Source organism: Anolis carolinensis, chromosome 3 (genome assembly GCF_035594765.1).
Source record: "Anolis carolinensis isolate JA03-04 chromosome 3, rAnoCar3.1.pri, whole genome shotgun sequence".
Lineage (NCBI taxonomy): Eukaryota > Metazoa > Chordata > Lepidosauria > Squamata > Dactyloidae > Anolis > Anolis carolinensis.
Genome location: NC_085843.1, coordinates 217,579,314 through 217,592,545, shown reverse-complemented (window position 1 = coordinate 217,592,545; position 13,232 = coordinate 217,579,314). Strand labels below are relative to the sequence as shown.

General features: G+C 40.5%; 1 protein-coding gene and 1 non-coding gene across 4 annotated transcripts in view; both read right to left on the bottom strand.

Annotated features, from left to right (window-relative positions):
• adamts14 (ADAM metallopeptidase with thrombospondin type 1 motif 14) overlaps window positions 1-13,232 on the bottom strand; it is a 113,067-nt gene that overhangs the window by 29,575 nt on the left and 70,260 nt on the right. For all 3 annotated transcript variants that reach the window (XM_062976221.1, XM_062976222.1, XM_062976223.1), the window contains exons 7-14: window positions 12,365-12,470; window positions 10,371-10,514; window positions 10,047-10,179; window positions 8,775-8,888; window positions 7,329-7,477; window positions 6,374-6,549; window positions 4,920-5,053; window positions 2,225-2,348 (exon numbers count right to left, since the gene is read on the bottom strand). In XM_062976221.1, coding sequence (XP_062832291.1) covers window positions 2,225-2,348; window positions 4,920-5,053; window positions 6,374-6,549; window positions 7,329-7,477; window positions 8,775-8,888; window positions 10,047-10,179; window positions 10,371-10,514; window positions 12,365-12,470 — 1,080 coding nt within the window. The remainder of the gene's footprint in view (window positions 1-2,224; window positions 2,349-4,919; window positions 5,054-6,373; window positions 6,550-7,328; window positions 7,478-8,774; window positions 8,889-10,046; window positions 10,180-10,370; window positions 10,515-12,364; window positions 12,471-13,232) is intronic.
• mir5391 (microRNA mir-5391) lies at window positions 7,473-7,540 on the bottom strand. Its single transcript, NR_129809.1, has one exon. It is a non-coding gene; the product is annotated as a microRNA mir-5391 (primary transcript).

Sequence of the window (13,232 nt, the reverse complement as noted above, 5' to 3'; positions counted from 1 at the left end):
TGTCATCATATACAGTACTGCATTTTCACACACAGCCAAGAAGGCTTAATAGTGAACATTAGCAGTTGTAAAATATAGTAAGGGCACTTCCACACAGCCATATAACCCAAAATATCAAGACAGATAATCCAAAATATCTGCTTTGAACTCGGTTATCTGAGTCCACACTGCCATAAAATCCAGTTTATTGTGGATTTTATACAGCTGTGTGGAAGGGGCCTGTGGCACAACAGTTTCTCATCTATCCATTAAATATAAAAAAACTGCATATTAAAGCAGACAGTGAGAAAGAGGCACATAGGTGGTACTAATTTAACACACAAGATTATCCAAAAACTTCAGGAAAAACAGAAAGCTGTGTTCTCTTGACAACAAAGGGGGCCGCAGCTAGCACAATGGGTTAATGTGATGAGTCATGGGCCATGTAATCCCATTCATGGCACTGTAGTCCCAGATGAAGAGGAGAACTTGGGTTTTTCACCGTCTCAGTCAGAATTGGAACCTTCCCAGCCAGATCTGGGAACCTTGCACCTGCAAGAGATTTGTCTTCCAGAAGTCTGTCAAACAAGCCCTGAGCCTAAATCTCCTGTGTTTTCTCGCCACGAGTTTTGTAAACAACAGAGAGGAGTTCAAGCGGCCTCTCGCAGGAGTGCTAGGATAGCTGCTAAGAATTTAGCTGATTAAGCCTGTTTTCCATGAGAAACTTTAAGGAGTCATGCATCTGGACTCAGAGATTAGCTTTCGTTTCTGGTTCCCCAGTGAACTGTTCTTTGGTGGGAAAACTAGACCCTATTTAGGTGTTTTACCCACAAAGGGATCTTGCGGAGTCAATTCGTCAGCTACTGGAGTAAGTTGTGTGTGGACAGCGCGCTCCGTTTCCAAGCCTCGTTCCTGTTTCAAGCCTTGTTCCTGATTCCAAGCCTTCGCTCCCGTTTCCAGCCTTGTTTACCTCCACGGACCTTGCCTTGTTTTCCAGGACTCAGCCTTGCCTTGTTTCCCGGGTTTTGCCAAGTAATTCCACGGACCTTGTTCTCGCTCCTCGTTCCTTGTTGCCTTGTATCAAGCCTTGTTTCAAGTTATTTCCTAGCCTTGCTCAAGTTCATGGACTAAAGGACCTTGTCATCTCCCCTCACTTTGCCTGGCAAAGTGAGTGTTTCGGTTATTGGATTACAACTTTGGACCTTAATATTTCATATTGGACATTGTTTTCTTGGACTAATTTTGACCTTCCCTGAAAGGTCTACTTCTGGACTATTTCATACACTTGCTTTTATTAACTTTATATATTTCCTTAATAAAGATATTAGATAGAATCTGGCCTCTGTGTATGGTTATTGGTGCTCTGCAGCCTGGGTCGTGACAGTTAAACTGTCAGCTACAGAAATCTTGCCAACCGGAAGGATGGCAGTTCAAGCCATGGGGGGGGGGGGGTTAAGCTCCCACTGTCAGCCTAGATTCTGCCTACCTAGCAGTTCAAAAACAGCAATGTGAGTAAATAAATAGGCACCTCCTTGGCGGGGAGGTAAAAGGCACCCCTGAAAAACATGCCGGCGGTTCGCTCAGGAAGGTGTCCATGGACAACAGGCTCCTCGGCATAGAAGAATGGATCAACAGCACCTCTCATGGCTGAGTCGAGTGCAGCCTCCAGATGCCAAAGATGAAAAAAGAGGGAAGCCTTGCCTCTGTTTATGTACTGTCTGTCTTTATCAATTGTATAACGGCATTGAATGTTTGCCATACATGTACCTGTAATCAGCTCTGAGTCCCCTCGGGGAGATAGAGCGGAATATCAATAAAGTATATTATTATTATTAATAGTAATGCTAAGTCAAAAGTTAGGGCAAAGATATCTTAGTCCAGGGGTCCCCAAACTAAGGCCCATGGGCCGGATGCAGCCCTCCAAGGTCATTTACCTGACCCCTGTCCTAAACTTTAGACTTAGGGTTGACCTAAGTCTGAAACGACTTGAAGGCACACAACAACAATCCTAATTTTGGATTCTTTCATCATAGTCCAGCCCCCCAACAGTCTGAGGGACCATGAACCAACTCTCCACTTAAAAAGTTTGAGGACCCCTGCCTTAGTCAATCACCACTCTGTTTTTGGGCTCCAGTTATAATTTGGACCATTTCCCCTAACTGTGGTTCTAGTACAATTTCTAGAAATGTACTAAAATCATCCTGACCTGTAGGGCAGGGGGAAGTGGATACTCCTCTACTCTTACCTGCTTGCTTAGGGGATTTCACCAAAGTTCCTTTAACTGTCCGGCAGTGGGAGTTGTCACCTCCACAAACACCACACTTGTCATCCTGCTTCAGAGATCCAATTTCTTTATCACATCCAACATGCTGTGACCATTATGAGAAGAAACACAAACAAAGAGAATGGGCACTGTGATTAAATTTCAAAATGGTAACTTTATCAACAGATTTTAATCAGCCACCAGCAATTATACAGATCAGCTGAACAGTAGATCAGCACTATTCTTTTTCATGCATTTATGCAAGCCCTGATAATCAATCAAGTCTACTATACACTAAGACCTGTGACTGAAACAAAATATGACATTTAATCACCACCTGGAAATCTAGACTTTGGAAAAAGAAGATAGAGGCCCCTTCTACACTGCCTATAAAATCCAGATTATCTGCTTTGAACTAGCAGTATAGACTCGTATAATCCAGTTGAAGGCAGATAATGTGGATTAATATCTGCTTTGATAATCTTGATTATAACGCAGTATAGATGGGGCCTTAGACATCAAAACAGCAAAAGATGAAGACAGCAAAACTCTAGCATCCCAACTCATCTTGGGAGAAAAATATAAAAAAATTACATAAGTACAGTATGACCCTTGTATCTGTGAGAGAGATATCCCTGAACGTATCATGGAAACAGAAAATCATGGATAATAGTGTCCTATTTAGGCATCTTTTAGGTCCTCCTGGCAATTCAATGGTATGCTTTTTCCAGAAGTTATCACAAAATCCAACTGCAAGACCTAGACAATTCATAGAGTGGTATCCATTATAAGAACTTGCTATGTCCATAACTATTTTATGGTAACTTCCAGCAGAAGCCTATCTTCAAATTTCCCAGAGGACTTAGAAGTCTTCTAGATGGGACCTATTATTTCAGATACAAGTAGATAAAACAATGGATACTAGTCCCAAGGGTCTGGGAGTTATATTGTTGTTAGCAGCTCCATTTTCTCTTTTTCTTTTCTAGAGATATGCAGAGGATACGACAGCTACCATCACTGCCATCATCTGTCATTTCCGTGACAGAGATGGTGTGGAGGTGCTGCATTCATTGAGGAAGCAACAAGCTCTAGTTGTAGACCAAATTCTGATACCAAATGGCACACTCTTAAAATCATGTCACTTCGTTCAGTAGTTTTTTAAAAAATGTATAGACTTTGGGGTTGGGGACTTATTTTAATGTTAGCCGCTTTGAATCTCCTTATGGAGAGAAAAGGCATGATATAAATAAACATAATAATAAACATAATTAACATAATAATAATAATAATAATAATAATAATAATAATAATAATAATAAGCCATACTTATGGAAGTATTGATCCCATTCGACAGCTAGCTATAGTTGGAACTCCCAGTAAGTATTGGGGAAATTGAGGCCCCTTCTACATTGCCATATAAAATCTAGATTATTTGCCTTGAACTAGATTATATGGCAATGCTGATTCAGATAATCCCGTTCAAATCAGATAATGTGGATTATCTGCTTTGATAATCCATATTATATGGCAATGTAGAAGGGCACTACAAAAGATGAAACAAGATGACAGATATGCACACATCATATACAAGTATACTTTGATAATATTCACAACTGGACAGGAGCATATTATCAAACTATCAAACTGAAAATAATCCTCAAAATTAAGATCTTCCTATTATCCTGGACACAATTAGAGTGTTCATTTCTTCTAGCGATCGCAGTTCTGGTTCATCAACAGTCTGCTAAACGTATTAAAATGGCAAAGAAGACAACCATTGCCACAATTATAGTGTATGTGATGCAAATTAACTGCAGCCACAGACAAAAAAGCCAATGTAGTTGGATGGCCTTGGGTCTTGGTTTCGAAGGAGCAATGTCAACTCACTAATTCATCCATGAACTCTTTGGGTGGCCATGGGCAAATGCATTCCCACAGGGATTGTATTATTGTCTGAAAAAATGGCTAGAAAGAGAATGAGATAGACTTACTCCACTGGAGATGAAAATCTGTTTTATTTAGCTCTCTCAGGGCCCTTCTATACAGGCCTTAAAATGCAAACAAAACCAGAATAAAAGGGGGGGAGGGTGGCTAAATGACGTTTGCTAAAAATGTATGCTGGACATTAAAGACCACAAAACATGTGTTTAAAAGATGCACTTAAAATCCAATTTCAGCCGAAAAATGTGCATCACTGCACTTAAGGAAAACACAGACTTCTTTGTGATACACTGGTGTGGACTGCTCCAGCAAATGTGAGTATTTCAAAATTGCAAAACAGCTGATGAGGGCTGTAAACAAATGGAACCATGGACACACAGGTGGCTAAATGGAAGCACAAATAGAAAGCAGTTCCCATGGGAACTCCCTGCAACCATTCCTTTGTTCTGATGTTTACGAAATTAAACAGAGCTTGAATTTATACAGTGGACATCAGCATGTCAGGGAAGTGACTCCAAAGGAAAATGGGGTTCACAAGGGAAAAAGTAAAGGCAGCAGGAGGGTCTTTGGAGGCAAATATCACATCATTTGAGCCAGATCTATTTTAAACCTTCCCGTTCCCTTCAGAAAGGCTACAAAAGTCAAGAAGGTTCAATCAGCATCTTGAAAGACATCCCCTTTCTGTTTTGAAAAAAAAAAAGGAAAAATAGATGAACCTAGAGGTTCGGTTACATACCACACACTCCCCTCTCACACAAACACTGTATGGGTCTCTATAGCTGCACCTGGTGCCATCATGAACAACTTGATTCATAAACACCACATCTCCAGTCTCCTCAGACTGGCAAATCAGCTCGCATTTCTGGGCATCTGCAGGAAAACAAAAACATAGAAAAATGGTTCTATTTATGGACAATTTAGACAAAAGCGGAAGTCAATATTTTCTTGTTCAGTGTTCTGAGGAGAAAAAAATGTATTTTTCATAATACAGTTTCTGGATTTCATAGCTATTGAGAAATACTTTTAAAAGGCTTTTTGTTGGGTTTCCCCCCCCCCCTATATTAATGTTTTCCTATTGTCAAAGAAAGTAATTATCCAGATTTCACCTGCATGAAAACCTGAAGCATAGAAGCATAATTATGTAAAGTTGCTTCATAAATTAAATGAATTGGTCAATTAATTTTATTTTATTTTTATTCTATACTAATTTGGGGACCTGGTGGTGCCCAGGTTATTAGAAGATGGCATTGTTTGTTTTGGGATGTTAGGTAATATCACTTAGGTGTGGTCCAGATTCATTGTCAGTTGGGTTCATGGCTCTCTGGATAAGGGTGAACTACAACTCTGAGATTAACAGGGCAATCACCCCCAAACCCTGGTAGTATTTGCAATTGGCCATGTTGGGTCTGTGTGCCAAGCTTGGTCCAAATCTGATGTTGGCTGCTAAACAAGATCCTGAAGTGTAATGATATATCATTGAATACTAAAGTTAGGATTACCCATGCCATTGTGTATATGTTTGTGAAAGCTGGACAGTGGAAAAAGCTGGTAAGAAAAGGATCGACTCATTTGAAATGTGATACCAGAGAACAGTTCTATGAATATTGTTGACTGTGTCCTTAGTAAAATCAAGCCTGAACTCCCCTTTTAGCCAATATGATTAAACTAAGACTGGAATACTTTGGATGTATGATTTCAACCAAATATGTACCATATTTTAACTATTCTAACTAGTCTGGAGAATCTTAACTGCTTAGGAATTCATGCCCCACCATTTCTGATGAGATACTAAAAATTATACTTTTATCAATATAGAATGTTTATATGATCAACTCAATCTTTCTGCCAGGACCAGGAAAGTTGCTGCACCTACACATGTTGCTGGACTATAGCTCCCATCAATCCAGACCACTGGCTATGCTGGATGTGGCTGATGGATGCAGGAGCCTAACAAATCATAAGACATATAGCCGGTCTCTTAGGCACAAAGTAAGGCCCCTTCCACATGGCCATATAAAATCCAGATTATCTGATTTGAATTGGATTATATGGCAGTGTAGACTAATCTAATCCAGTTCAAAGCAGATAATCTGGATTTTATATGGCTGTGTAGAAGGGACCCTATACTCTGGACCCTATACTCTGGACCCATTAAAAGCATCACGTATTCTAGATGTCTTGGTAACTTACCATCGTGATGTTCATAAGGAAGCCAAGTGTGCTTCAAGCTTTGGTGGGTGTAATAGGAATTTCGCTTGGAACATTGCTGGGCCCGAAAATCCTCATAGGGACCCCGGCAATCCTCTGTATTGCAAATCTGATATTCATAGGTTGCACCTGGGCAATGACGACCTCCATAGGCTGGTCTGGAAAATATACAAAAAACTGGTTAGGAAACCTTCTGATCAGCAATTCAGCAGCTCAGCGGTTTAACTCGCTGCGCTGCTGCAGCCCCTAAATAAACAATTCCCAGCATTTACAATCCACATTTTTATTTAGTTACTTAAAAGACAATCATATCCCTAAAGGCTATAAAAGGAAAAAATGCCCCTTCGGTGCTTTGGCATGGAAGAATGACTACATTTCCTTGTCTTAAGAATTGCTACAAACTCTCTCCTCCTCCTTCGCTGACAATTAGAAGTATAAAGAATACTTCCACATTTCATAATGGTCACTGAGAAAAAGAATCTAGGCCCTTTCAAAATTCCTCATTTTATAAAAATTGATAGCTATCATAAGATCTTTTTTCTGCTTTTGGGGACTTTATAACAAGAAAAAGTCTTTGCATAAAATCTTCATTATTACATAGAAAACAGTCTTATTACACAAAATATACCAATTTTCTTTTGCACAATCATATTTCTTGCAGAAGTCCTCAAAGTCTTGGACTTTTGGCTAAGATCAAGTACAATATCTCTTCTTATCAGAAATCAGAAGAGCATTAAAGTTGCAAAAACCTCTCACAATGTCAACCTTAGAGAAGAACGTTTCTTGAATTCTCCATTCTTTGATGCATGAGAGAAGGGAACAATTACAGATTTCCATCCCTATTGTTAGTAAATGAGAGGGAAAGGGGATATAGTCTCTCTCCTCCCAGGTACAACTTGCCAAATGACATCCTCGTCTCTCCGAAAGCCAAACTTACGGTGGGTTGTTGCAGTTCCTGCTGCGAGAGCGCACCCCACCCCCACAAGTCCTGGAACAGGAACCAAATTTGGACCAGGAACTCCAGCTGCCATCCTGGCTGTAAGGTTGTTCTGAAGTCTTCCAGATGCAGTGACCCTTGAAACACCACTGGAACAGGAGAAGAAACAGGGGTTACCTGAACACCTGCCTCTTCATAACTGTCCAGTGTTAGTGAGGAGAGCAGTTCTACAGCCACAGAAGCACCCGGCTTTACAATTGGGTTCGGAATCTGTTTCTCCCGCTCTCATTGGTCAGGCGGACAGTGACGGCTGTGAAGTCACGAAACCTTAAAGTAATAGAGAAAGGTCTCAGGGAGCCTGGGTGGAACAGTGGATTCATGAAAAAAGCCTGTCACTTCTGCAGCACCTTAAAAAAAACCCCAAAACTACACTGAGGTTGATCTACTTCTATTGCCTGCTTAGCCTTTTCGCTGTCAGAAGTGTGTAGTATTTAACTAGAACAGCTCAAAAATTGGTATAGTAAAGTACAGAATAATCTGAGATCAAGTTTGCTATGCCTGCAGTGAACATGAAGTGCAAACAGCAAATCCATCATCAATCAATTATTTGTTCCTACCAATACAGTGGATATACCCCAGGCATTTGATGTTCACCAGGATTCATTAGTGCTTACTGAAATGTAATTGACCATCAAACACAACTGCCAAGCAGTAACAATCTGTTGTGTATATTTGACTCAATAGTGACTGATTACTTAGGTTGTTACTTAGGCTGTAACCATGTATTTTCGATGGTTTTCACGTCTTTTGGAAACACTGGAGTGTTATGTGGTTTCCAGGCTGTATGATCCTGTTCAGAGGATCCTCTGAAGATGCCAGCCACAGAGGTAGGTAAAGTGACAGGAGAAAATGCTGCTAGAACACGGCCATACAGCCTGGAAACCACACAACACTCCAGTGATTCCAGCCATGAAAGCCTTCAACAATACATATTAACAACCTAAGTAACAACCTAAGTAAACAGTTACCATTGAGTCAAATATTTAGATCATTAGGTTTATTTATCCACATTTGATCTAAATTTATCTCTATTCCTTTCCCACTAGAAAATGCTCAAAGTGACTTTACAACAGAAAATTCAAATCATCATATGACAAGGAAAAGTTCAGTTTTAAAACTCTGCTCATCAGTGTCGATGGGGGAGAGGTATGTTCATGGGCAATGTTTGCAAATATTATTGGACAATAAAAGGTATATTCACAGAAATGTATTCCACTGCAAGAAAAGACACATTCTAGCCCATAAAGATTTATATACATGGCATGCTGTCTGTGTGTCCACATGGGCATGTCAAGGTGTGTCTACATAGACTAAAGTACAAGATATACCAAGTACAAGATATACCAGCCTTCAGGTAAAAATGAAAATATTCTAAAGCATAGGTACCTTGCCTGAAGCACACTCTGTTCCATCCAAGGGTGGTCCTTTCTTTGTTTTACAGAAGTAGGGATTGTCTGGATGACTACACCACAGCTGCTTGCAGGGGTCAAATGTTCTGAACTGTGAAGAAAGAAAAGCAATGTACACAAAGAGAAACAATTTCTGAGCTGGGAGAAAGTACAAACAGCTTGTTCTCAAACCATCTACAATCTTTGTTACTGTAACTCTCATTTTAAAAAACTATCTGAAGCAACAAGGGGAAAAGCCAAGAAACTCCAGATTTGAGTCATTACGTCTTATAACAAAAATTAATGATGCAAAGGTTGTTGTTGAAGGCTTCCATGGCCGGAATCACAGGGTTGTTGTGTGTTTTCCGAGCTGTATGGCCATGTTCCAGAAGTATTCTCTCCTGACGTTTCACCCACATTTATGGCAGGCATCCTCAGAGGTTGCGAGGTATATCTCACAACCTCTGAGGATGCCTGCCATAGATGTGGGTGAAATGTCAGGAGAGAGTATTTCTGGAACATGACTATACAGCCTGGAAAACACACAACAACCCGATGCAAAAGTTATGCTTTTTTCACATTATCCATATACCAGGAACATCTTCAACTCCTTAATACTTCATGTCAAACTATGGTTGAAATCACAGCAGCAGGGCCTAAATACTTATATTTTTAAGTATTTAGGTAATCCTTGATAGCTAGATAGCTGGTATTATTTCAAGGTGGTTTACATTAATCTTCTTTTTCTACCTCAGTTTGATAGCTGATAGGAAACTTGTACATTCTATAAATGTTTTTTTTCCTTGATAAATATCAAAACTGTTGAATTGTCAAATTTCACTTATATATAACCTATGCAGCTATTAAATATTGAAGCAACTTCAACTACACTGAGTGTTCAAAAATACAGATACCTTTTGAACATCTTCTTTTGAGTGTAATCCAATCACCTTAATGGATAAATCAGATTCCCACATTAAACATTTCCACAATTAGCAACATTAAATTTTTACAAGGCAGCCTACATCCCACCATTGCTGAAAAGCTGTGGCTGAGGGCAAGTGAACACTTGGATGTGAATTAGACATAAAATGTGTGGCATGTGGTGGGAGGGAATCAGTGAAAGTCAGATGTGCTGACTTGCATGGGGGGACGTCACCGGTGGACACAACCCAAACATGTGAATCAGCCCTGGGGGAAATCTTCTTTATCCTTAAATGTGTGAGAGAGAAGAAACAGTGGACCCTGCCAACAGGGTTTCTATACTCACAGCTGTACATGTTTTGTAGCCCACACCAAAGTCAAAGCGGCATTGCTCATCCATAGAGTAATTGATTCCTGGCAGCTCTGGCAGCTTGGGCCAGTTGTGCTCAAATGGGTCATCTAAGAGGCAGTCGTAAGAACTACAAGCAAAAGTGAGAAAAAAGATGGTGTGTTGCCACATGTATACATTCTTCACAGCTTTGACATCTGTATTCAGCTACTCCAAAGATGTTTGCCTTCAAAGTATTTTCATATCCCACCAATTTAGTCTTTACAAAACAAAGAGCAGTTTTAAAGCCCAGGAATTTGTTTTTAAATTAAGTAGACCTACTGTATGTAACGGTTCAACTCCTGCTTGCTACATCGGGACCAGTGGTAACGGTGGAATGCTGCTTGCACAAGTGGTGCCATAATACTCCCCATGCTGGTCTCATCAGCACATCGGTTTCCTTGGCCATCATGTTCCATACCTAACCTGTTAAAAAAGTCTGTAAGCAGTGTTTCCCAAGGACTGTGAAACAACATCGAATAGTGAAATAGAAGTAATATTTTGAACACCTATTCCATCCTCTTGTTTGTCCTTTGCAATGTGTAAAAAAGCAATGCTGATGAACATTTTAATTTGGCCAAACATTCTAAGCAACTAGTCTCAGGTTTGTCTTGAAGGTGAAAAATCTATCTGATCAGAGACATGAGATGACCTCAATGACAGATATCCTTCCTTAGTTCATTGGTAACATAGTAGAACCATTACCTGGCATCATCTTCCAAAGAAAGCATCATCTGACATCCTCTTCAAAAGAAATCTATTTTTATATTCAAGAAGAGAAGGAACAAGCTCTTATCCTAATATAGCAGTGGTTCCCAACCCATGGTTCATGGACCACCAGTGGTCCCCAAGAACTAAAATATGGTTCACGGCTTCAATGTTACTACATTGTTGCAATGAGGGTGACTGGTCTTGCAAAATCCTCTTATAGTGCCAAGGTAATAGGGATGCAGGGAGGGAGAAGCTGACTACCCATGAAAGGCGCGACAACAAGCCTCCTGACTGCTGCTTCTCCTCCTCCTCCCCCTGAGCAGAACCGTTCCATGTGACGCCTGGAAGCGGGGGTGCCTTGGTATCTTCGTTTTTAGGGCTGTTCCTGGAGTTATTAGAGGTTCTGATTCAGAAAATTGCATTGAATAGACCACATCAGCTCTAGATTATTAAATATGGTTTTCTGTGGGTGAGCAGATAGCGACTACTGGATGCCATATTTATTTATTTATTTATTTGCAGTATTTATATTCCACCCTTCTCACCCCAAAGGTGACTTAGGGTGGATCACAATGCACATATACATGGCAAACATTCAGTGCCATTAGACATAGGACATATAGACAGACACAGAGGCAATTTAACATTTTCCCACTTCCGGCTTCATGAGGGTATGCTCGATTCATTTGTGACACCGAGTCCTTGATTGAGTACTTCCTCATTCCTTTCTGCATGCTGCTGGAAGTTTTTTTTAATGGTGTCATAAATTAGTTAAATTCCGCATAAAGCGGAACCTAAATTTTCTACTTGACAGATGCAACTGGCTTTCAAGCTGCTTAGGTCAACAGCAAGCTAGGCTATTAATAGTTGGGAGCTTAATCCGACCCGGGCTTTGATCTCATGACCTCTCGGTCAGTAGTAATTTATTGCAGCTAGCTACTAACCAGCTGTGCCATAGCCCAGTCCAAACCGAATCTAAAGTTGACTAAAAACTGATTCGTAACCCTTTTGGTACTAATGTTGGAGAGTAGTCCCTGGCCAAAATAAGGGAACCACTGTAATAGAGGTTTACAGAGAGACCTACCATCATATGGAGCTTCTTGACCAGCCAATCTCTGAAGGTGGTTTGTTAAGAATGAGTGTCATGGTTCACCTATCAGGTTCCAGAGATGTGTCATCAAACCCTCATTGTCAGTGTAATGAAATGAGTGGCCTTATAACATGGCTATGTACAATTTCACTTATTTGGAGCTCATGGCAGAAACTGAGCTGATCCAGGCCCAGGTATTTCATGTTCTCTAAATATGCATGAGGCTACATTACTAGAGCTTCACCTCCAAAAAGGTCAAAAAGAAGAGACTGCATAATATATTGCTAAGGAATCAGAAGTTTGTTGTTCTGGAAAACAGGCCTGCTATTAAAAGTTCTAATTAAGCTGGCAACTTGAACAACAGCTGGAACTAACTGCACAGAATGTCCTGCCAAGACTCCTGCAAAGCATTCACACTCACTGCAAAGAAACGTGACCACCAGTGAACAATCCCCACCCACCCCCAGCAACTTACACATGTCCAGTCTCGTGAGCAACCACAAATGCAGAGGAGAATCCATCTTCATGGTTGAGGGTGCAACTGCGCAGAGGGTGGCACATGCCAGTGACAGGAGCATACCCTGGAATGAGGCAAAGGAACAAAACAAAGAACAAGAGCAAAGACAAAGAGAGAAGGGAGGGGTAAGAAAAGAGTGGAGAAAGGATACATGAGAAAGAAGAAACCATGCACTGGAATTGTTTCAATCATATTTCACGCCTGGTTCCCACTGGAGAGCCATGAGCACACAGCTGCCTGGGAATAGGAACAAAACCCATTAGGATGTTCCACCAGACATATATCATGAAAGCAAAAAACCTGCTAGAAATTCATATTAGAAAATTAGAAATACTGTACAGTAATTTAAATCTCAGTACATAGGCACCCACCGATGCACACATCTGAAATTTCATATAACATTCCCATTTGACACTTTCTGGAATTTGGGGAAATGTTCAGACAATCTAAAAGAAAGTATATATCAGGTCAAGCATGGCCCATGGATCTTATAGTCCAGTGTTTCTCAATCTGTGCTCCTCCAGATGTTTTGGACTTCAGCTCCCACAATCCCTAACAGCTGGTAAACTGGCTTAGATTTCTTGGAGCTGAAGTCCAAAACACCTGAAGGAGCAGAGTTTGAGAAACACTGTTATAGCCTATTGATGTTAAATCTGTTTGTGAAGTCTCTGGCAAGTAGCAAAAGTGGAAATGATCACTGGCTGGCTGGCAGAATAACCAGCATAGTGGATGGCATGTCATTCAGGCTTGCACTAGAAAAACTGGGGACTACGTAAAGGAAGATAAGAGAAGGTAAAAAGATGAACAGCTCTTGGTCATAAGAAAA